We start from the raw sequence: 26608 nt of genomic DNA, 5'->3' as shown, positions 1-26608 counted from the left end.
CAGCTACATAGCAAAGGGAGATCAGCTCTGTGCTTTGTGACCAACTCGAGGGGTGGGATAGGGAGGGTGGGAGGGAGACGCAAGAGGGAGGAGATATGGGGATATATGTATATGTATAGCTGATCCATTTTGTTATACAGCAGAAACTAACACAACATTGTAAAGCAATTATACTCCAATAAAGATGTTAAAAAAAAAAGATCTGCATTCCATTTTCAACTTTTAAAATGACTACTTAATATGCAATTCGATGTCTAAAAGAAAATGGTCTAAGAGTCTGTACTATATTAAAGCTGTGTCCATAATTCCTGGAACTGGCAGGTTTCACACATAATTTAGCAACAGTGAAATCTGAAAGGGGACATAAAATTAAAATGGTCTAAATTCCCTCTTTAAGGATCATAATATAAGATACCTTAGAACTCTGCCAAAAATGCCATGTGAATCTAGACATACACACAATTTCATTATTTTTCTCTAATAAACAGTACTTTATAAGTTTACAGTGGATACATGCCAGAGGGAGCTGGTTTAATTTTAACAAACATGATCTTGGGCCAAATGTCATTAGCATTCAACATCTACCCAGTGACAGCCACAAAGTCCAACACCTTATCTAGTGAAGTCCTAGTACTTTAAAGAAAACAGAAAACTACTTACCATGAGTTGGTACAACTGAAAACCAGTAAAATCTCAGACACTGGCAAGAATCAGACACTAAATCATCAGCAGAAGCAATTTTATAAATGAGGAACCTGAGGTTGAGTACCTAGTTCAAGGCCACAAGCAAATGAGACTCAGGACCTGGATTCCAAAGCCAGGTCTGTTCCAAATCCCTCTGCAATGCAGTCCACTGCATTGCCTACCAAGATTTTCACCATCCTTCAGATCTCCTCAGAGGGAGAAAAGTACCCATGCTGCTAACAAATCTGTTGCACCTTTTTCATTATTGTCTTTCGCTTATTTAATTTCAACACCCATTTACTAGGAGCAGGTTACTCTTCATCTGACTAGTAGGTCTTCAGTAATCCCACAATTTATGCCCTAAGACTGGCATCGCTCTATTCATGCTAAGAACACCTAAACTTTACCATTATCCCCATCACTTACCTGGGAAATCATGGTTGATCTCATCCATCTCCAACACAATATCATATGGCACCCCAGCCTCAGCCAGTAGCACATTAAGCTGACCAGGCATCCGGCCTGCAACTGGGTGAATTCCAAACCTAGACACGAAATAAATGAACAGCTGGCCTTACTTGATGGGCCGAAACGTACAGAGACCCCAGTATCACCTCCAAATCTGCACGCTTTGTTCTTGGCACCTCTGCTTCTCCTGGTACTATCTGATCTCTACAAGCAGGAATAGAATCCGTCTAGATATATGGTCAATCTACAAATAGTAAGGTCTGGAGATTCAAGATCTCACTATATACAAACTGTAACTCCTCTCAAAAAAGTAAGTGTGACTTTAGAACCTGACTCTTCCATATATATATATATATATATATTTTTTTTTTTTTTTTTTTTGCGGTACACGGGCCTCTCACTGTTGTGGCCTCTCACATTGCAGAACACAGGCTCTGGACACGCAGGCTCAGCGGCCATGGATCACGGGCCCAGCCGCTCCGCGGCACGTGGGATCTTCCCAGACCGGGGCGCGAACCCGTGTCCCCTGCATCAGCAGGCGGACTCTCAATCACTGTGCCACCAGGGAAGCCCCTTCCATACATGTTTTAAGTTCAATGAACTCCCAACAACATTAATAATATCACCTTACATTTAATAAACATTATGTTCTCTCATGATACTTGATAATTTTTGAATCTTTTTGAAGTCAGCCTGGAATTAAACATTTGCCATGAAAAACACTGTCATGCACATAAGTTAAAGGCCTACTTTCAGCGAGTAATATGCAGCATTATTCCACATCACAGAAGAAATGTGATAGTAACACGCTGGAGTGTTTAAAACGCAGAGTCATACACAAATCACATATCTGCTCTTTTATTAAGGCAAAAGAAACTGAAGCATCAAGCAATTTCGTTCAACCACAGCCATAATGGGATCTCTGAAGTCATGTAATCCAACCTCTTGCCCACAGTACTGATCTCTGTCTCCTCAGCACTGGGCACAGTCCCTGGCACACAGGAACGACCAAATAAAAAGTGAGTGAGTGAGTGAATGAATGGATGAATCCAGTGAAGAAATTCATTTTATACTACCTCTAGGCAGGGATCCATCTCAACCTCAGCTTAAATACCTTCAGTGACCAGAAACTAACTCCATTCTAGCTCTATTCCATTACTAGAAAATCCCAATAACTATATATATATATATATGTATATATATATATATATACATATATATATATATATCATATCACACACACACACGCTCATTATATTAAACCAAAAAGAACCTCCAACGCATTGCTTTCCAAGGTCTGCAGTTTGAGGGTCTACTCCCTCTTTCACATGTGGATTCCTCTGAGCTAACCTAGGATGCCTATTAAGCAAAACATCCTCAATTCTTTCAACTGTTGTTCAATGACTGACAGGACTTCTAGACTCACTGCTGTCCTAGTCACCTGTTCCTATATTGTCACTGTCCAGCTCAAACCTCAGTCCCCCACCGTAAATACAATACGCTGGATGTGATCTAGATGCACAAGGCACAGCAAGGAAGTCATACCCTCAGGCCCCTTTCAGAAGCCTAAGTGTGTAACAGCTCCCACACCACACTGCTGGTTTTTATCACTGACAGTTATTTAAGATGCCCTATTGGAACTCTACTCAGTGCTCTGTGGTGACCTAATTGGGAAAGAAATCCAAGGAAGAGGGGATATATGTATACGTGTGGCTGACTCACTTTGCGGTACAGCAGAAACTAACACACCACTGTAAAGCAGTTGTACTCCAAAAAAAAAAAAGATGCCCTGTTACTTTTCACAGGAGCTGCTGCCAAGCCAGGCGTCCCCACTCGTAACACAGTCCCTGTTAGGAACAGATTTAAAAAGCATAGGAATTGACCCCTCCCAAAAGCAGACCTGAAAAGAGCTATAAAATGGCTATTTGTATTGTCCAAATAACTGATATATGGTTTGCTACATCTTTAAATGAAGATAACAAAGATAATCTGATAATGAAGAGCCTGAATTACTGGGGAGCTCGTAATTGGAAAACAAGATATCAAATGATAGGTTCTCTTTAATCAATTTTATTTTTTTAATTTATTTTTGGCCGCATTGGGTCTTCATCGCTACGTGTGGGCTTTCTCTAGTTGTGGCAAGCTGGGGCTACTACTCTTCATTGCAGTGTGTGGGCTTCTCATTGTAGTGGCTACTCGTTGCAGAGCATGGGCTCTAGGCACAAGGGCTTCAGTAAATGCAGCACATGGGCTCAGTAGTTGCGGCACGCAGTCCCTAGAGAGCGCAGGCTTCAGTAGCTGTGGTGCCTGGGCTCAGTAGTTGCGGCTCGCGGGCTCTAGAGCGCAGGCTCAGTAGTTGTGGTGCACAGGCTTAGTTGCTCCACGGCATGTGGGATCTTCCTGGACCAGGGATCAAACCCGTGTCCCTTGCACTGGTAGGCGGATTCTTAACCACTGCACCATCAGGGAAGTCCCTCAAATTCTCTTTTATATAATCTTCATTCTGGGACCACTGAAAGTTCCTAAATAATCAACTTATGTTTAAAAAAACAGAAACTCAGGGCTAAAAGGAAACAAAACAGTTATCTCTAGGTGGTTGTACAACAGATTATCATTTTACTTCTCCTCTATTTAAAAATGTTTTCCAAATTTTCTATGAGAATGAACAATTTTATGGTGGGAAAAAATTAACTTCATTTAAAATAAATTAATACTTCATGCTTTTATATTGTGATATAATTTACAAATTTCTTATATATTATTTCCTTCTATCCCTAATCATCTTTAATAATCTCCATCAAGAATTAGAATTTAGAGCACCTGATTCAAACCCAGGACTTTGGGCTTTAGAGCTACATTCCTGTACCTTAAAAAAAGAAGAGAGCAAGAATATATATCAGAGGTGCTGCCGGCATATATTTTGGCATAATGACTAATACTGACTCTTTGAGATGTGCTATACAATTTGCACAACTTTTTTAGTATAGCTAACCTGTAAGTTGAACTCGGGTCTTTCTGCCTCAAGAGTCTTTTCACAACTATACAATATAGGCAGTATAGTCAAGCATTTCAGAGGTATTTTTGTTTAGTTAGTAGCTCAAGTTAACTAGTTACATGACATTCAGTAAGTTACTTAATAGCCCCCTCTCTCTCAATTTTCCCATAGAGTACTAAACAGCTGTTATTACAAGCCCACGTCATGCCAAGGGCTATATTAAACTCTGTAGAAGAGGTTTGAGAAATACCTATTTATCTCTGCTTGAATGGGTGAAATAAGGAGTTCTAAGAATCCAATTTACAGTGTTGAGAAAAACTGAGCACCCAGAAAGTTTCAAACAATACTATAAGCTATAAATTTTTTTAATTTAATTAAGTATTTGCATGGACATAGGAGGAAAAAATGTCTCTTAGTACACAAAGTACCTGCAACAATGCAAAACATTTACCAGCACCTCTTAAATGCTGGGGAAGTAGGTTCTGAAAAATTACTAGGGGTAGGAGGTAGAATGAACTGTATAGAATGGACTATTAATAATCTAAGACTTTTTAAAATTTTTTATTGGAGCATAGTTGATTTACAATGTTGCGTTAGTTTCTGCTGTACAGCAAAGTGAATCAGCTATACATATATATGTCCACTCTTTTTTATTTTTTTATTTATTTATATTTATTTTTGGCTGTGTTGGGTCTTCGTTGTTGCGTGCAGGCTTTCTCTAGTTGCGGTGCACGGGCTTCTCATTGCGGTAGTTTCTCTTGTTGTGGAGCACGGGCTCTAGGTGTGTGTGCTTCAGTAATTGTGGCACACAGGCTCAGCAGTTGTGGTTCATGGGCTCTAGAGCACAGGCTCAGTAGTTCTGGCGCATGGGCTTAGCTGCTCCACGGCATGTGGGATCTTCCTGGACCAGGGCTAGAACCTGTGTCCCCTGCACTGGCAGGCAGATTCTTAACCACTGCACCACCAGGGAAGTCCCTCCACTCTTTTTTAGATTCTTTCCCCAAACAGGCCATTACAGAGTACTGAATAGAGTTCCCTGCACTATACAGTAGGTCCTTATTAGTTACCTATTTTCTATATAGTGGTGTGTATATGTAAGACTCTTTTAAAGGGCATTTATCATCTCTTCCCTCAGTGGGCTACCTACAGTTTTTTTTTTATTGAAGTATAGTTGATTTACTACTTTATTTTGGTGAGAATAAAATTAATAAATAAATAAAATTAATCATTTTTTGGAAATGTAACAGTTCAACAGTTGAGTAAAAATTTTTAAATGTTCTCTAAAAACAAGATTGTTTTTTTTTTAGCTAGACATTGCTATCCTAATGTCATTGTCTGTTCCAAACCAGGGTTTTTAATCACTCCTGAAAACAAAAGAAAAGAGGCAAAATACTGACAATTCATGTTCCTACTCTTCATGTAGTAACACAAACTATATTCAGCACTACTGCAGCTATTTTCAAACTGCCTCAGAGAAAGCATTTCCAAAATGTTACACAGACTCTTGGGTTGAGATGTCTACTTTAAAATTTTAATACCTTTACAATGGCAATAAGATAAAACATTTGAAAAAAAAATTTCTCCAGGCACCAAACTATATGCTCATTAAATGGGAGTTATCAATACTAACCCTCAATCCTGAACATGAATGTCATTTTAATATTTTAACAATAATATAGAATTTTAAGCATGAATATAAAAAAGAGAGAAAAATGCAGTATATCGAAATAACCAAAATATACTCCTAAGCCTGCTGATTGAATGAATGTAGAAAAAGAAAATGCATGATGAACGAAGTTTCAGAGGTGCTTGATTTTGTAAACAAGCATCACAGTCTCCAGTTCAGGACTTTTAAACCTTTCTTCAATGATTGGGAGGGATGAACAATCCCTTAGGTTCACAGGAAATAACAGAAGCAGTAAGAAAAAGACAATAACAGACTCAGAGAAGGTAAAGGTCACTTATATGTAATAAACAATTGAATTTTAAAAAAGAGGAAAGACTGAATTTGTGTAATCCTTACAAAAAGTGAGAAAGAAGGCAGAGCACAAAGCAAAATAAATGTGCATGAAAGAATGACACGGACATGTGTCTTTAAAGGCATGTATGACACTAGGGTGTATAAAGAAAGTAATTTGGACATCAAAATAAATAAGGATAGTCATGGATTATAACCCACTGTGGAAAGTGGGAATTCATGAGTCAAGACCGATAACAGATTCATAAGTCAATAAGGAAAGGAAGAAAGGAAGGAAGGGTGGGAACACTCTCCCCTATAGTGGTAGGCCGTCAACTGATAAATGTAGTGGGGTTATAAAACCACCATTTTGCCACCATCATAATAAAGTCTGGTTCAGATAAAAATCATCAGCAGCACATGCTCAATCTAAGGAGTAAAGCTTGAATGAGGAGCAGGATTTTGCAAGGTCTTTAAGAGAGCTCAACAGAGAAAGAAAAAAAAAATCAGTAAAGACTTTCAGTGCTTTCTCTGACAGCTACTTTATTGAAATTGATCAATAATAAGTAGTTGTCAGAACATCTGGATACTTTGCTCAATGGGCATTTGGTTAAGTGGGAAGAGCCTGTATTTCTTTTTCTCCCCAGCTAATAGTTCCTTATAATACCTAATAAAATAAATTACCAAGATTAACAAACCAAATCTCAGCCAAGAAGAACTTAAATTGAAATTAATTTATTATGTATTTTAAGGCACTGTTTGGTATACACAAAATATTTGGTGTACAGAATATTTTAACTTTATGTTCTTTAAATATCAAGTGGGAGCAACAGCCAGCTCTACCCACCACGAGTCCCTCCCATCAGGAAACTGGCACAAGCCTCTTAGAGAGCCTCATACACCAGAGGGCAGAGAGCAGAAGCAAGAAGAACTACAATCCTGCAGCCTGCGGAACAAAAACCACATTCACAGAAAGATAGACAAGATGAAAAGGCAGAGGGCTATGTACCAGATGAAGGAATAAGATAAAACCCCAGAAAAACAACTAAATGAAGCAGAGAGAGGCAACCTTCCAGGAAAAGAATTCAGAATAATGATAGTGAAGATGATCCAGGACCTCGGAAAAAGAATGGAGGCAAAGATCAAGAAGATGCAAGAAATGTTTAACAAAGACCTAGAAGAATTAAAGAACAAGCAAACAGAGATGAACAATACAATAACTGAAATGCAAACTACACTAGAAGGAGTCAATGGCAGAATAACTGAGGCAGAAGAACGGATAAGTGACCTGGAAGGCAGAATGGTGGAATTCACTGCTGTGGAACAGAATAAAGAAAAAAGAAAGAAAAGAAATGAAGACAGCCTAAGAAACCTCTGGGACAACATCAAACGCAACAACATTTGCATTATGGGGGTCCCAGAAGGAGAAGAGAGACAGAAAGGACCTGAGAAAATATTTGAAGAGATTATAATCGAAAACTTTCCTAACACGGGAAAGGAACTAGCCACCCAAGTCCAGGAAGTGCAGAGAGTCCCATACAGGATAAACCCAAGGAGAAACATGCCGAGACACATGGTCATCAAATTGGCAAAAATTAAAGACAAAGAAAAATTATTGAAAGCAGCAAGGGAAAAATGACAAATAACATACAAGGGAACCCCCATAAGGTTAACAGCTGATTTCTCAGCAGAAACTCTACAAGCCAGAAGGGAGTGGCAGGACGTATTTAAAGTGATGAAAGGGAAGAAGCTACAACCAAGATTACTCTACCCAGCAAGGATCTCATTCAGATTCGAGGGAGAAATCAAAAGCTTTACAGACAAGCAAAAGCTAAGAGAATTCAACACCACCAAACCAGCTCTACAACAAATGCTAAAGGAACTTCTCTAAGTGGGAAACACAAGAGAAGAAAAGGACCTACAAAAACAAACACAAAACAATTAAATATCAAGTGGAAGAACTAAAGGCACAAAGAATGTGCCCCATCAAAGGCAGAGATTCTATAATTAAATTCAGGGACCCTCATGTGTCATTGTTTTTTAATAATGATGAAACAAAATAATTTCCAAAAGAACACATCTTAAAGTCAAAAATTTTAGTTTGAAAAGGTCATTTCATTTTATGGAGGTTCTTAGTAATATAGTTAACATATCAAATTGCATTAATCAGCTGATTTGTCTTCAAAGTTAATGCCAATCTGTATTTCAACTGTCAATTTCAAGTCAACATTCAAAATTAATGCAGGGTTGTTTTCGCACATCAGGAAAAGGTACTCTATCTTCTACCACTGACTAGATCCCATGATAAAACTAAATAACTAGATTTAGTTCAGGGAGTTGCAGCTTAAAAGGATCAGAGGGCACTTGGATAAGGTTCAAGAGAAACACAAAATACCTAACAACTTAGAAAATAACATGCTCTAAGTGAAAAAAGATAAACTGGCTACAAAAAAAAGGCAAAACTGATTTTCAAGCAGACCAAATAAAACAGAAGTTGACCAAATATTCCTCATTTTCATTAAACAGAAGAAAAGAAAATAGTCTTCAAATGCAAAAGAAAGAGTTGCAATTAACTTAAAAAAATACTTTCTGTCAACAATTAGAACAAATTTCCTAGTTAGGGAAAGTTTCAGGCTTCTTTTCTGTGGATCAGGCAGAGACAGAGGTTCATTAATCTGAGCTGACATACAAACCACCAATTCAGTACAAAATGGATTCAAGGGGATTTCACAAATACATGTAAAGATTGGTGGGCTGGCAGTGGACATAGTCACGGCAGTTAGGATAGCTGAGACAGCTCTTCATTCATGGGAGGAGGAGGAGGGATTAAAAACTACTAGTAAGAGAGAGCAGCAGCTTTGGTGGAACTGAGGATTCCCAGAACAACTGCAAGACATTGCTCTACCTCAGTCCTATACTAACTGCAATGAATGTGCTCTTTTGAGATCTTCATAGTAAATCTTGGACACCAAAAATTTCCCCTAGGGCTTCCCTGGTGGCGCAGTGGTTGGGAGTCCACCTGCCGTTGCAGGGGACACGGGTTCGTGCCCCGGTCCGGGAAGATCCCACATACCGCGGAGCGGCTGGGCCCGTAAGCCATGGCCGCTGAGCCTGTGCGTTTGGAGCCTGTGCTCCGCAACAGGAGAGGCCACAACAGTGAGAGGCCCGCATACCACAAAAAATAAATAAATAAATAAAATTAAAAAAAAATTTTTTTCTCTTAATCTCCCAATCCTTCTGAGCATCAACAAGTGCTTCCTGTTTCCCCCAGGTCCCTTCCTCTCCCCAAAACCTGATGGGTGAGGCCTAAGAAAGACTAAGAGTCACTGTGCTACATGACATTTAAGGTCTGTACTAGCTTCCTATTGCTGATATAGCAAATCACCACAATTTTAGTAGCTTAAAACAACACAAATGGATTATAGAGGTCTGACATCCAAAATCAGTTTCTCTGTGCTAAAAATCAAGGTGTTGGCAGGGCTGCATTTCTCTTAGAGGCTCTAGGAGAAAATCCATCCCTTGCCTTTTCCAGCTTCTGGAGGCCCCCATTCCATGGCTTGAGGCTACATCACTCTGACTTCTGCTTCCATTGTCACACATCCTTCTCTGATTCTGACCCTCCTTCCTCGCTCTTGTAAGAACCCTAGTGATTATGTGGGCCCACCCAAATAATTCAGAATCCTCTCTCCAGCTCAGAATCTTCACTGAATCTACAAAGTTTCTTTTGCCATATAAGGTGATATATTCACAGGTTTGGGGGCTTCAGAGGTGGGTATCTTAGGGGCCATTATTCAGCCTACCACAAACTCCCTTTCCAGTCCTAAAATTCCATGAACTAGAGATTCTAATTTAGCTGAGTAAACCAATACACACTTTGTGATTTACTTTTGTATTTCAATTCTGTATCCCTCCTTGATTCCAGTAATTTAAAATTTTTTTTAATTTATTTATTTGTTTTTAATACTGCCTTTGCTTATCTTTAAATTGATCCATCTGGCAATCATCTTTATGCTTTAACTGAGGTGTCTTGGTCCAAATTAGAAATTAAAGACCTCCAAATGTATTTGTTATTATTGTAATATTTGATTAGCTGCAGACGGCATAAAGACAATGTTTCTGTTGAGGTGGTTGTGAAGGGTAAACAATCATAAAGCTAACTAACATGTTATGCTGAATATCCCAAAGGACAGATCACTTTATATCTGTTTGCATAATAATTTGTTATAGTAAACTTTAAGAATCTAAAGTTGGAAAGAAACACATGCCAGGCTATTACAAGAGAATGCCAATGTTTAGAGAGAAATGACAGAACACACTAAATTTGTAGAAATATATATGTGCAGGCTGATGAGTCAATGTGAATTTACAACAGTTCTGGCCCATGCAACTGGCTAATCTTCAAAGTATGGATTAAAGTTAATTATATTAGACATTGGTTGCCCATGACCAGCAATTTCCAGGAACTAAGGGCCAAAGCTCATCACATTCCATCATCACATGAAGAATATCCAGAATTCCAAAATGCAAAGCATACCAGCCTTTTGGTTCTTCCCTATGAACCATGAAAATTATCTTTATTGTACACAAGCTTAACAAAACAGGATCAGCTGTCCTTGTCCATAACGTAACTCTACAGAAGGGGAATAACTACTAAAACGCAATCACGGAAAAATCTTCCATGCTCCCAGAACTCTTTCTTTTTGCTCCTCCTCCTTACGATGCACTGCAGCATAGTAACTGGCTGAAGACTGTGCTCTCCAAACTGGGAGAAACTTGCGAATAGGAACTGTGTCTTATTTATCAGTTCCCACAGTACCTGGCACTCTTTTAGAGTGACTCAAATAAAGGGAGGGAAGGAAAGGTTTTTTGGTTTTTTTTTTTTAATTATTATTTTATTTTATTATTTTTTTTTTTTTTGCGGTACGTGGGCCTCTCACTGTTGCGGCCTCTCCCGTTGCGGAGCACAGGCTCCAGACACGCAGGCTCAGTGGCCATGTCTCAGGGGCCCAGCCGCTCCACGGCATGTGGGATCCTCCCGGACCGGGGCACGAACCCGTGTCCCCTGCATCGGCAGGCGGACTCTCAACCACTGTGCCACCAGGGAAGCCCGGAAAGGGTTTTAAGGAACATAGTGTGCCCAATAAAGTACACTGACTCACACTTTCTATTATCTCTTTTTAGAGAAAGATTTCAGGGAAGTAGTAAAGAGTAGCAGTTAAAAGTTCTCAAGTGCCACTGCCTGCATTCAAAACATTTGGACAATTTGCCTGTGTGCCTCACTTTCCTCATGTGTACAATGGGATTCATAAGAAAGCCTCTTCAGAGGATTATTGTGAGATTTAAGGGAGACAGTTCATGTAAAGAGCTTTTTATACTTTAGACCAATGCCTGACATACATAAGCCCTTAATAAATGTAACCTGAAACTATAATAGTCTATTGAAATACATTTTGTGATATAAATGCTCATCTGTATTGTTCAAATAAATGCACATTTTTAATGATCATTTACATTAAAAAAACACAAATTTTTACACTAAAACAAATGTGGTTTGTTATCAACATTTCTGAATTAATTTTCTAATATTTACCTTGAAATCCCAGTAAGTATCAATATGGTCCAATGAAAGCCAGAAATTCTTTGTACTTGCAACTACACAAAAAACTAGAGAAATTATACAGTCAGTATAGACTGAGGCCAATAATTGCCACAGTGCACACACTGGCAACTTGGTCGTAGTTAATATTCAAGTGTCGAACAGTGTCAAATTTCAGAAGGCCACATTTAACCCTTCTATAGATACTATTAAGGCAAAAAAGTACTGTTTCCTAGATTGGTTCAAGAAGGCGGAGTAGAAGAACGGGCACTCACTCCCTCTTGTGAGAGCACCAGAATCACAACTAACTGCTGAACACTCATCAACAGGAAGACACTGGAACTCACCAAAAAAGACACCCCACATCCAAAGACAAAGGAGAAGCTGCAATGAGATAGTAGGAAGGGCACAATTACAATAAAATCATACCCCATAACTGCTGGGTGGGTGACTCACAAACTGGAGAACACTTATAACACAGAAGTCCACCACTGAAGGTTCTGAGCCCCACATCAGGCTTCTCAACCTGGGAGTCCAGCAACAGGAGGAGGAATTTCCAGAGAATCAGCCTTTGAAGGCTAGCAGTCTTTGACTGCAGGACTTCGACAGGACTGGGGGAAAAAGAGACTCCACTCTTGGAGGGCACACACAAAGTAGTGTGCACATCAGGACCCAGGGGAAGGAGCAGTGACCCCAGGGGAGACTGAACCAGACCTACCTGCTAGTGTTGGAGGGTCTCCTGCAGAGGCAGAGGGTGGCTGTGGCTCACCGCGGGACAAGGACACTGACAACAGAAGCTCTGGGAAGTACTCAGCGTGGGCCCTCCCAGAGTCTGCCATTAGCCCCACCAGAGAGATGGCAGGCACCAGCGCTGGGTTGCCTCAGGCCAAACAACCAATAGGGAGGGAACCCAGCCCCACCCATCAGCAGTCAATCGGATTAAAGTTTTACTGAGCTCTGCCCACCAGAGCAACACCCAGCTCTACCCACCACCAGTCCCTCCCATCAAGAGGCTTGCACAAGCCTCTAAGATAGCCTCATCCACCAGAGGGCAGACAGCAGAAGCAAGAACTACCATCCTGCAGCCTGTGAAACGAAAACCACATTCACAGGAAGACAGACAAGATGAAAAGGCAGAGGACTATGTACCAAATGAAGGAATAAGATAAAACCGCAGAAAAACAACTAAATGAAGTGGAGATAGGTAACCTTCCAGAAAAAGAATTCAGAATAATGATAGTGAAGATGATCCAGGCCCTTGGAAAAAGAATGGAGGCAAAGATCGAGAAGATGCAAGAAATGTTTAACAAAGACCTAGAAGAATTAAAGAACAAGCAAACAGAGATGAACGATACAATAACTGAAATGAAAAATACACCAGAAAGAATCAATAGCAGAATAACTGAGGCAGAAGCACAGATAAATGACCTGGAAGACAGAATGGTGGAATTCACTGCCGTGGAACAGAATAAAGAAAAAAGAATGAAAAGAAATGAAGACAGCCTAAGAGACCTCTGGGACAACATTAAATGCACCAACATTCACATTATAGGGGTCCCAGAAGGAGAAGAGAGGAAGAAAGGACGCAAGAAAATGTTTGAAGAGATTATAGTCGAAAACTTCCCTAACCCGGGAAAGGAACTAGCCACCCAAGTCCAGGAAGTGCAGAGAGTCCCATACAGGATAAATCCAAGGAGAAAGACACCAAGACACATAGAAATGAAATTGACAAAAATTAAAGACAAAGATAAATTATTAAAAGCAACAAGGGAAAAACGACGAATAACATACAAGGGAACTCCCATAAGGTTAACAGCTGATTTCTCAGCAGAAACTCTACAAGCCAGAGGGGAGTGGCATGATATATATAAAGTGATGAAAGAGAAGAAACTAAAACCAATATTACTCTACCTGGCAAAGATCTCATTCAGAGTCAGTGGAGAAAATGAAAGCTTTACAGACAAGCAAAAGCTAAGAGGATTCAGTACCACCAAACCAGCTCTACAACAAATGCTAAAGGAACTTCTCTAAGTGGGAAACACAAGAGAAGAAAAGGACCTACAAAAACAAACACAAAACAATTAAGAAAATGGTCATAGGAACATACATATCAATAATTACCTTAAATGGAATGGATTAAATGCTCCAACCAAAAGACACAGGCTCGCTAAATGGAAACAAAAACAAGACCCATCTATATGCTGTCTACAAGAGACCCACTTCAGACCCTAGAGACACACACAGACTGAAAGTGAGGAGATGGAAAAAGATATTCCATGCCCATTTGCATGGAATTGATTTCCATTTAATCAAAAGAAAGCTGGAGTAGCAATACTCATATCAGATAAAATAGACTTTAAAATAATGTTACAAGAGACAAGGAAGTATATGACATAATGATCAAGGGATCAATCCAAGAAGAAGATACAACAATTATAAATATATATGCACCCAACATAAGAGCACCTCAATACATAAGGCAAATGCTAACAGCTGTAAAAGAGGAAATCGACAGTAACACAGTAATAGTGTGGGATTTTAACACCTCACTTACACCAATGGACCGATCATCCAGACAGAAAATTAATAAGAAAACACAAGCTTTAAATGACAAAATAGACCAGATAGATTTAGTTGATATTTATAGGACATCCCATCCAAAAACAGCAGATTACACTTTCCTCTTGAGTGCACGTGGAACACTCTCCAGTATAGATTACACCTTGGGTCACAAATCAAGCCTTGGTAAATTTAGGAAAATTGAAATCATATCAAGCATCTTTTCCAACCACAACACTATGAGATTAGAAATCAATTACAGGGGGAAAAAACGTGAAAAACACAAACACATGGAGGCTACACAATACATTACTAAAGAACCAAGAGATCACTGAAGAAACCAAAGAGGAAATCAAAAAGTACCTAGAGACAAATAACAACCAAAACACGATGATCCAAAACCTGTGGGATGCAGCAAAAGGAGGTCTAAGAGAGAAGTACACAGCAATACAATCCTACCTCAAGAAACAAGAAAAATCTCAAATAAACAATCTAACGTCACACATAAAGGAACTAGAGAGAGAAAAACAAACAAAACCCAAGGTTAGTAGAAGGAAAGAAATCATAAAGATCAGAGAAGAAATAAATGAAATAGAAAGAAAGAAAACAAAGATCAATTGAAAAGAAATTGGAAGAAAGCAAAGATCAATAGAACTAAAAGCTGGTTCTCTGAGAATATAAACGAAATTGATAAACCTTTAGCCAGACTCATCAAGAAAAAGAGAGAGAGGACTCAAATCAATAAAATTAGATCAAAAAGAGAAAAACAAATACCGTATGCTAACACATATACATGGAATCTAAAAAAAAAAAAAAAAATGGTTCTGAAGAACCTAGGGGCAAGACAGGAATAAAGACGCAGACCTAGAGAATGGACTTGAGGACACGGGGAGGAGGAAGAGTAAGCTGGGACGAAGTGAGAGAGTGGCATGGACATATATACACTACCAAATGTAAAATAGATAGCTAGTGGGAAGCAGCCGCATAGCACAGGGAGATCAACTCGGTGCTTTGTGGCCACCTAGAGGGGTGCGATAGGGAGGGTGGGAGGGAGACGCAAGAGGGAGGGGATATGGGGATGTATGTATATGTATAGCTGATTCACTTTGTTATATAGCAGAAACTAACACACCATTGTAAAGCAATTATACTCCAATAAAGATGTTAAAATACATATTTTGATCTGAGGGATTACTGGCAAGTTTATACCATAGACTGAATATAGAGATGTAAGTGAATACACATGTACTCTTTAGCTTTCCTCTCTTCTACCAAAAGTTTCACTCATTTGACTAATTACACAAATAACTCCCATCACACCCACCCACCTGTCACCATGTTTTACAAGAAGGCAGGCTCAGTGCAAAGAAACACACCATATTCTTTCAGAAAACCAGAAGCACTGGCTAATTCATCACCAAACAGTGCCAGCTGTAACTCTGAAACTCGGATATAATGACCTATGCTCTTGCTGTTCTTCCTCATTTCAACTAGCATCTGGATTGGGAACACAATGAGGTTATAAGCGTCTTCAATTCAGAATATCTTAACACCTATTATCTAAGTTCCCAGCAAATGTAAAACTCCACAGGGTCAGGAATTTTGATCTTTGTATTCACTGATGTATTCTCAGGACCTAGAACAGTGCCTGGCACAAAGTAGTATATAATTATTCATACAGTGAATTGTCATTAACATGAATAGTCATGGCTGATAAGAAAGTACTGCAAAGCTGGTAAGAAACTCATAAATAATATCTATTTCTTTATTTAACTACTATACTGGATCTTTTATCTGGCCTAACTTCTACTCTCAGATGCATGTACCTTTATTACTTAATAAATTTGCATGTCCTAGCTCTTCCTGTACCCCAAAACATAACAAAACCCAAGACGGCTGAACTCTTATTTAGATTACATTTAATCCATGAATAACAGGAAAACCAGTTAGATCAACAAAATATTTCATCTTCAACTACCTCCAAAGAATGGGTTTCCTAGCAAAAATAACATGTATTTAAACTTATAGCCAGGTCACACAAGGCTGTAAAACACTATTAAACTGCCAATACCATTGGCAGCTAGATGTGTTTAGACAGAGGATGAAAAAATAAATATTTATTTTTTAAAACCTGCAAAAAAAAGTGTCATGTTATGAGTAGTATAAAAAGTTTAAAATATCCCCCGGACACTTATCTACTCTTCTCTTTTGCCCTCCTACCTTCCTTCTACTCTACTCTTCTTAGCATACTATCACATTAAATGGAATTCATTCACTGATTCATTTGTTGATCAATTTGTTCTCTTTATATCTATAAACTTTTGAGAGTGGGAACTGGGCTTACACATGCTTGTATTCTCAGTACCTAGTAATAAGTTTCTATCAATAAATTATTAATAGAAACATAGAGTTGAACATTAACATGAAAGCAATATATAACATCAGTTAGTCAAAGAAGTTGAAAGGTGGTTTCATAAATTTAAAAGCAATAATGCCTTTATACAAGGAAAATCAAGCAGTGATTAATTGCAAAAAGAAAAAAAAATATACCTCTCTCTAAGAATTATGCCTTGGAAAGATTACCTCAGCTTTATAATGAAAAGCCTATCACATCAACCCAAAGATTGGGAAATAAAGAGAAAAAAATGTGCGCTTGTATCATAAGATCTTTGTAATAAAATGCTTTCAGAGATCAAGCATAAATTAGGTGTTCTGGGTGCCTGGGAAGCAACAATATCCTGGCCACTAAAGAACATCTAAGTCAGTGAACTTCCATGACATTCTGAAATGAGCTCTTGTCATGGAATGTCATGTGCTTCATTAGATAATCTCAACTCTCTGTGAGCATGTTATGACTATGGCCAGAGTAAAGGAAAACAGGAGTGTCTCTAAATCAACCATGGGCCATGAAGCCAGACAGACTGTATGACAGATGCAATTTTTCTTGGCACCACTTGGGCATAACTAATTGATGACAATCGTATGTCCACACTGGCACATTTCCATGGGGAATGTGTGCTAATATGTCACCACATCTGGATGCTAGGCATGCTGGGGTCTGGAGGCACAAAGATCTACTAACAGCAGAGGCCCAGCAGCTGTGCTCAATGAACACCGTGGGAGCTCCACAGAGTGATGAAAGGACTAAATTACCACAAACTGTAAATACAGATTTATTTCATTAAAATACGAGGTAACCGCTGCAGCCATCTCTTGTTCAAACAGACATTTGCCTCTTAAGAAAAAGCTAGCATCCATATATATACACAGTCCTAACTTCATAAAGAAAATCTGCATCTCTCCTACGGAAAGATGGCACAAATAAAGCAAAATCAACAAAGTTGCTATATTCCCTTTAAAAAAAAAAAATCCCCACATGGACGCTAGGAAGGAAAAATATGATAATATACTCTCATCATGTTAGCAAGAATAGTCCTCTTCCATTTAATTCAAATGTGAGATTTACATAACTTATTACAAAGCCCACGTTGAAAATTCAACATATTATAGTAAAAAAAAAACCCTTGGACATATTAATATATATTTCATCTTTAACATGAAATAGAGAGATCAGTATAAATGGCTTACTCTTCCTAACTCACAAGTAGAGATTAGGCTGGCCAATAATTTTATTCTGATCCTACATAATAAATTATTAACAAATTTATTATGCATAACTTATTTGCAAAATTGATGACGACTATATGAAACAAAAGCTCTCATGAAGCCTGATGCTCTGGCCACAAAATTACTTCAATAAAAAACAAATTATAGGGCCTCCCTGGTGGCGCAGTGGTTGAGAGTCCGCCTGCCGATGCAGGGGATACGGGTTCGTGCCCCGGTCTGGGAAGATCCCACATGCCGCGGAGCGGCTGGGCCCGTGAGCCATGGCCGCTGGGCCTGTGCGTCCGGAGCCTGTGCTCCGCAGCGGGAGAGGCCACAACAGTGAGAGGCCCGCATACCGCAAAAAGAAAAAAAAAAAAAAAAAAAAAAAAAAAACAAATTATAACTGAGAAACTCTTCATATATGTTTAATTAAATATCTGCTATAAATCTTAAGTCAAATAATTACTTTTCCAATGCAGTGTGACAGAAATCCTCCTCCTAAAATAGCAGTTTATATTATGTCCTCATGGATAAAATTCAAATTTTAATCAGGTCAGAAACTAAAATTTCATTTGTCTTATCCCTTTTCTTTTCAGATGATTTTTTTCCTTCCCTCTTAATTCCTTTCCTTTCACATCCTGCCTTCCATCAAGCTGCTCAACCTGCACCCACAACCTAGACTGACCAGTGGGTAATAAGAGAGGTATGTCAAATTAATCATTCCCTTCCCTAAGGATAACTAAGACATGAAAGCCATCTTTCTCTGTTTTATTATGATTGCCACTCATCTCCTAAACAGTTATGTGGTGACAGAAGGCATTACTAATACATTAGAATTTTTCACATGTGGATTGAATAAAGAGAAACAATTTCTTTTTAGGAAAATCATGAAAGATTCTGTAACACACCCTTTCCACTTGCAGGTCTGCAAATGCTTTAAGTGGCAAGACTACGACTAAAAGGGAAGCACTGTTTAACACCCTCTATGAAAACAGGAATAAGTTACTAAAATGAGACCTCTTATGTGAAAATTAGAAAACGAAGAGGATGGCTTTTCTCCTTTTCTATCTTCAATTCATCTAAGATTTTACCAAACGTGGAAATCGTCTACATCACAGAAACGATGGTCCTATCATGAAACAGTATTTTGATTCTGTGTATTTGAAAAGCACAGACTCACTACAGATCACAGGTCAAGAGCAAGAAAAGGACTGAAGAAGGAAAAAAAAGGGTGAGAAAAAAGGAAGAAATAAAATGTAGCTGACACTAAAATAGTTTAGATAATCCTCTGATTTCATCACCTAAGTCTCTTTTACCACTACTAAGAGTTGGGACATTCAAGCTGAAGATTAGGACTCTGCATCCAGTCTGGCACAGATAGTCTGACTAGTTCTAGGCACACTGTGGCTTATTTTCTTATCATCTGCCACCAGACAAAAGTGTAAGATTGACAGCTCAAAGGAATTTTTATTGACAGATATTAACTGTTTTGTCAACATACATTAACATCCTGGTGAACAAACTAATTGTATTTAACAAGAGTTAACTTGTCGCTCTGACTTACGGTACCATGTCAGTGAAACTGCTAGGGAACCCATCTCCCCACGCAACGCGAAGCAGCTATATGCTCCAGGGACAACTCCAGACGGTCCCTTCTCCGCTGCTTCCTAACAGCGGAGTCCCAGAACATGGATCCAAAGGTGCGCAGAACAGACGCAAAGTACTGCAAGGGTTCACCACCCCCCGCCCCATTTTTACACCCCACAAAACCCTTTATCCAAGGTCATGGGGAATAATCTAGAAATGCAGAGTCCTTGACTTTGCCATTCTGCTTAATATCCGCCCAAGAGCAGAGTCCAGTGCCCAAATGGCAAGTAGCAGGAACAGCTGCCATTCTAATTCACAATTCAAAAAGTGTACGGCTTTATTGATTACCTATTTGATATATAGGAAAAGAAATTTTTCTGCAGTCTTTTCCAGCCTGAGTGTGAGAGCTTTATCAGTCAACTATTAACCAGCCACAGTTTCACCACCGGGTCTCACCCTTCAGAGACCACTCGTTTGAGATGTTTTTCTTCAGTGTAAACTACAGACACCAAAAAGACACAACTTGACGTGATTCAGATGCCTTGCTTGACCTCCTTCCCCAGATCAAATCACAGAGGAACCAGGTTTCTATTTTTCCCTACTGATAACTATCCTAGAATTTAGTACAATAAAATTTCCTTTTCTAAAATGAGGCTATATTTAGGTTCGAGGCTATCAGAGATAGCGGCAACTAACAGGTAAGACTAAGGCTAGAATAGAGTCTTTTACAACTTATAACAGTTTCTCTACCTAGTATTCACAGGTAAAACCCCACTTAAAGAAACAGTCACCTAAAGGAAGGCATCTATTTTCCTTTCCTTTCACACACGAACTGCAAGCACTTACCTGACTTTTTTGCCCTGTTCGGAGAGCATCTTTACCAAATCAGCAATGGGGTACTGAGCTTTGGCTGCACAGAGACCGTAGCCTACAAGGAACATTAAGAGCACAGAAGAATGTGGTTTTATTTCAGATTTTATGAACTACAATTTCTCTCTTGATTGAAACATATTTTTATGCCAAAAAGGGCAATCAGTTAACAGGACTAGAAGTGAAAACAAAAAACTTACAATATGGGCTTTTAAAACTATTGGCCTAAATTTCAAATTCAAATTCTCATGGTCCCTTCTCAGTCTCCTACAGTGTCTGACACTGCTAGGCACCCCCTCCCTACATCACGTATCACACATCTCACATACACACTCACACACACACACACACACACGTGCACAGGCTCTCACTCACTCTCACATAAACATTTTCAAACTGTCTCCCTACTTGGCTTTGATAACATGACAGTCCCCTGGTACCCCTCCTGACTTTGTCACTACTCTTCCTCGATTTCCTTGAACGGATCTTCTCCTTCTGTGTCCCCGCCCTTAAACGATGAAGCTCCCCAGGGCTTTAACTTTGCACCTCATTGTCTCTTTGGAAAATCTCAGCCCATCCCACGACTTCAACAACCACCTGACGACTCCCAACCTGTCTCCAGGCTCAGCCTGAGCTCGAGTTCAGCCTGTCCGCTGTCCCAGCTCCGCCACAAACTTAACGTCTCCAAATAAGAACTTTAAATCTTCCCCCATGGGCTTCCCCCATGGGCTTCCCCCATGGGCTTCCCTGGTGGCGCAGCGGTTGGGAGTCCACCTGCCGATGCAAGAGACACGGGTTCGTGCCCCGGTCCGGGAAGATCCCACATGCCGCGGAGCGGCTGGGCCCGTGAGCCATGGCCACTGAGCCTGCGCATCCGGAGCCTGTGCTCCGCAACAGGAGGGGCCACAACGGTGAGAAGTCCGCGCACCGAAAAAGACAAAACAAAACAAAACAAAAAAACTTTCCGCCTCTGCCAAAGAATAAATAAATGAATAAAGTGCTCCGTATGTCTGATGGTCCTACAGGTATGACCGAAAATGTCAGTCATCTCCCTTCCCCTTGAACCCCTGTGTTTTGTCCTCCTCCCTGTGCAATGAATCTCACATCTGTCCCCACTTTCCTACCCTCATTCTTCCAAAGACCAAGTCTCTGCTCAAGGTACTCCCTCTGCCTCCCCCCCAGTGCCATCCATCCTCTAGGGCCCCATACAAATCCTCACTTCCCAACAGTCCTTCTTAGGTTTCCCATGGTAGAAAAAGTGTCTACATCATCCAATTCAGCCCTTATCATAACCCACCGTGCATTATCTGTCTATCTGACTTCTCCACTAGATGGAAAATGCCTAAAGGGAAAAGAGCGCTGTCTCTCACTCTCCCCCTTCACACTCCAGCACAGCGTTTCTCAACAGGTAACGCCAAAGCGCTCTGGCTGGAACAAGCCATGCTGCAGGAACGTCCCAGGCTTTACAGAATATTTAATTTACCTGCTCCCACACACCAGCTGACAGTAGCAGCCCCGTCTTGGAGACAAACCAAAACCCCAAACCTACGTGTCTGAAACGCCCCTAGAAAATGATATTGCCCCCACTTGAGAAGGCTTGCACCTGAATATTCAATCCTGCTAAGGTTTGTTATTTATTTACATCTTAGTATATAACCAACCAGCAAACTACCCACGTCAAATCAATTGATTTTCTTTATAGAAAACTTCTATGATAGCATGATAGAGTTAAAAATCCTAATCTGGAATCAATGTATTGCCTGTAATAAATACAACGGCATTCTGCGATGAGTAAAGAAGTACTGGGCTAAACCTCAGAAAATTGGGAAATTGAGGCCTGGAGAGATTAACTGACTTGGTCCACATATGTCAATTGTCAGAGGCAAAATTAAAAACAGAAGTAAGGTGTTATGACTCCTAGATGAAGTCCTTTCTACTGGGCCTTGTTACCTCATCTTGTTGGAAACCACATGATTCTCAATGATTTTTTAAATATTTACTTTTGAAAAGAAAGATATTAACATTAACCAACTTTTACTGAGCGAGTCTAACAAGTAAGTTAGACACTTTCATATACTAATTTAATGCTGACATAGGCCCAAAATTTACCAATGAGAAAAAAAATAACCAAGATTCAAAGATGATTTAAACATTTGTACAGAACCACAAAAAGACACAGGTAGAATCCACTACCTCAATTTATAGAATCTCTATGTGATTCCCAAAGTATTAACCTAAGCCAAGAATTCTCAGTACTTTTCACTCAGTAATCACAGGGCTGCTTCTAAATTTCCATTAAGTTTTCAAAAGTGAAGATGTTCCACTTTGATTTTTTTCCCTATTACAAGAAATTGTTTTAATGTAATCAATTACAACAGCTATTACAGGTTGTTTGTTTGCTTTGGAGTTTTGGTTTTTTTACCTGGAGTAATAATAATGCTATTAGCTTCTCGGATCATGTCAATTGCACTGTCAAGGTTGATTTCTGTATGTGTGCCAGAAATTTCCATGGGTTTTCCACCAGCTGTTGAAGTGGTACCGTAGCCTCCAAGAATCACATTAGCCAGGGAGCGATTCATTGCCTGGAGAGTAAAATTGTAGCTGTGAGAGCTTAATCCACATAACTTTTGAAAATGGTATGAATCCTGTGTATATGGTATTCAGAATCATTTAAAGAGGCATATTTGATCACCTAAAACATTTTAACCAAATCAATTTGATCTAGCTTCTGAAAATTATTTCAAAAATTTAAATGATAAGAAGACATCTGGGAAATCACATCATTTTTTTCTGTAAAATCAAGTGTACACTGATATCTTTTCAGTCAAAATAAATTTTTAAAAATTTAATGGAAAATTACCAGTGATATTGACATATGTGTGAAAAACTCAGATCTAGTCATTATTATCTGTGTACTGATTGAGCAAGTTCTACCTCCATACTGACATGTATTTCACCAGAGTAAAAGAGAATGATAGCTTAAGAAATTTTACAAGGTGACTCTACAGATCTCAGGTGAATTGTGATACCAGCTGTAAGCTGTCAAGAGGCAACAGGGAGGAATCAAAGGACAGGGATCCCTATCATTTAGAAGTCTGCTGCCCTCTGTCATCAGGAAAAAAGGAAATGTGGGAGTTGATACTGTCTTATTTTCCAAATCAACTACAGCTCCATGAAGCAATAACAGAAGTGAATGGATTCATCATTAGCCTTCTAAAATATTTCACTTCCAAAAAAGGTAAATGAGTTAGTTTATATACTGCTTCGCTAAAATTTACACCCACCTTTTAACTAGAAAAATAATGTCAGGAAAAAGTAAGAGGAAGGCATTTATTGCATGCTCATTTACAATCATCCAACAAAGTACCATACAAACACCACGGCTGGAATATGTGACAATAACGGATCTGGTTTTGGAAACTGTTTGTAGACCTCTAGAAGTGTGGTGGTTAAAAAAAAGACAGGAAGCTAGATGTTTTGAGTAATCAAAAACATTTTAAGAATTCAAATCACTATGTGATCAAAGTAGTCATTCTAAATGATCATAACTGAATGTATCACTTCATAAAGAATTCCAGAAAATTAAATCCTATTTTAAGGGTTGTAATAAACATATCATTGATCCATCAGTTATATTATTTTAAAGCTATATAAGGGTCAACCTATACTTTTAAAAAAAGACAACACTTTATTATTAAAGAGGAAAAAGCACCTGGAGATTTTCAGTGATAAGGAACACATCAGAGAAAAAAAAACATGACCACTCATCCAAAGATAGGCAAGCCTGCTACCACCTTAGGAGAGAGATTTACGTATACTGCTGAAGTGGGAACAGAGGCAAAGGCAGGGAAGAAAAGAGCAGAGAAGATGAGCAAAGAGCCACACTTGACTTATCATAAGTTTCAAAGATGTGGATCAAAATGTTGTCAGAATTTTTTAAATTGTTCTTTTGACCTAACCCATTTATCAGATATAACATTCACATTTCACAAAGCCCAGAGTCTGGTGGATTTGTCTAAGTTTCTTACATATAAAATAAAGTTCAGAATATCTTTATGCATATTACTAACAGATAAGAGGGTCAGAGAAAAATTAAAGTGATGCTTTTAATTAACTTCTTCATCTCAATCCAACGTGGAGTTTTAAATTCTTAACACAACCTCCTATATTTAAATCCAAGGTTGAATGAAAATCCAAATAGCCATACCTGACACTTCCCAAACATTCAACATTTGCTGATTTTGATAAATCCTTTCTAGTTTTAAATCACAGGATTCTGAAACAAAATTACCAGAAATACATTCTACCAAATTCTTGCTCTTAAAAACTGATTCAAAGGCCAATTTCAGACACTGAGATATTTCTGCCATAGATAACTTAAAAAAAAAAAAGTGAAATGTACAAAGAGGCTCCATCACCTGCATCACACAGTCCTGTATAAAGGGAGGGATGACAGAGGCACAGGATGTAGAAGAATATGACCACTAAGCAACCCTCCTTTTCTTCCAATAAAACTGAATGGAGTTGAAGGAAAGAATTTCTGAGGACATTTAATTACTGTGTACCCACTTCTGATGGTATCTTACAAAGAGAAATTAGGGAACCACACAGTAGTTTAACAATCAAAGTCAACTTGTTAAATACATATCAACAATCATATCACCATTAAGCTAATTCCATGTGGTCTCTTAAAAACTAAACTAAATTAATTTTCATCTCTGAATTTACCATTGCAATATCACAGTTCCAACAAATGTTTAGGGTTTAGGGCTTTGTTTTGTTTCCTTTTTTTTTTTTTTGCTTGCTTAAGTGACTAATGAGACTATCCTGTGACCACTGAATAGATTGAAGAGTTGCCAGCTTCCAAGACAAAGTATTTGCAACACTGTCCAGGACTGTTCCTTTCAAGTTATTAAGTCCTGTAATGAAAATTGTATGCTACATTAAAGAGATCCTTAATTCACATAATTCCAAGCAAACTAAGAAATAAATATGAAAACAAAGGAAAGGTCATAAAATAGACAAAGCAATAACAACATGTATACCACTGACTAGCATCTCTCATTTCAATGCTTTGTAGGTGCTAATTAGTTGATTGCAAGGCAAAAAAAAAGTTATTTTGGGGGCTTCCCTGGTGGCACAGTGGTTGAGTCCGCCTGCCGATGCAGGGGACACGGGTTCGTTCCCCGGTCTGGGAAGATCCCACATGCCGCGGAGCAGCTAGGCCCGTGAGCCATGGCCGCTGAGCATGCACGTCCGGAGCCTGTGCTCCGCAATGGGAGAGGCCACAACAGTGAGAGGCCCGCGTACCGCCAATAAAAAAAAAAAAAAAGTTATTTTTGGTTTGGCTCTGATTTACTTCATTCTGTTTTCTTTTCATTTGGAAACAAGCAGCAAAGTGCAAAAATCAGAAAATTTGCTCTGAGAATGCTGTTGCATTTTTGTAAGCCTTCTATATCCCAGGCAATCTGGACACTATCTCAAGTAAATGGACTGCAAAATCATAAAGAGTTTAATGTCTATATGACATCTGGATATAAAGCAAATCATTCATTTGAGCTGGCTGTTTGACACTGTGAACATTTTTCAGCTTTTATAATATTGGGTGTTGTGTAACCAAGCATTAGGCTCAGAGGATACCCAAAAGAATTCTTTGTCAGAACAAAAATTCAATTTTCGGGATGCTGATTACACTTAGGGTGCATTCCATTCCCTCTCACATAATAAAACCACTCTGTGCTGGTTTGGACTTGCAAGTTTCCTTCAATAAATAATAAAATAATGAAGGTAAACATACTAGTAATATTAATAGATGTTTGATATGTGGTAGTATTTCTGCTACCATAACCTATCTGGAGAGGATTCCAAAATGTGAAATGAGCTAACAAATAGAATATTCATCTAATGTTCATTTAACAATTATTATATTCATTTGAATGTGCCAGGTGCTAGAGCAGGCTCCATAAACACAAAGGCGAATAATAAATGGTGTCTTAGGGCTTCTCTGGTGGTGCAGTGGTTGAGAATCGCCTGCCAATGCAGGGGACATGGGTTCGAGCCCTGGTCCAGGAAGAGCCCACATGCCGTGGAGCAACTAAGCCCGTGCGCCACAGCTACTAAGCCTGCGCTCTAGAGCCCGCGAGACACAACTACTGAGCCCACGTGCTGCAACTACTGAAGCCCTCGCGCCTAAAGCCTGTGCTCTGCAACAAGAGAAGCCACTGCAATGAGAAGTCCGCGCACCACAATGAAGAGTAGCCCCCCGATCGCCACAACTAGAGAAAGC

At 39.1% G+C, this 26608-nt stretch overlaps 1 protein-coding gene across 5 annotated transcripts in view; it reads right to left on the bottom strand.

The window, feature by feature from the left end:
• NNT (nicotinamide nucleotide transhydrogenase) overlaps positions 1 to 26608 on the bottom strand; it is a 98193-nt gene that overhangs the window by 4301 nt on the left and 67284 nt on the right. For all 5 annotated transcript variants that reach the window (XM_081230801.1, XM_081230799.1, XM_081230798.1 and 2 more), the window contains 3 exons: positions 22745 to 22904; positions 20299 to 20380; positions 1111 to 1229 (listed from right to left, as the gene is read on the bottom strand). In XM_081230801.1, coding sequence (XP_081086927.1) covers positions 1111 to 1229; positions 20299 to 20380; positions 22745 to 22904 — 361 coding nt within the window. The remainder of the gene's footprint in view (positions 1 to 1110; positions 1230 to 20298; positions 20381 to 22744; positions 22905 to 26608) is intronic.

This window comes from Mesoplodon bidens (assembly GCF_964165515.1).
Source record: "Mesoplodon bidens genome assembly, chromosome: 4".
In the NCBI taxonomy this organism is placed as follows: Eukaryota; Metazoa; Chordata; class Mammalia; order Artiodactyla; family Ziphiidae; genus Mesoplodon; species Mesoplodon bidens.
This window is presented reverse-complemented; position numbering and strand designations above follow the sequence as displayed.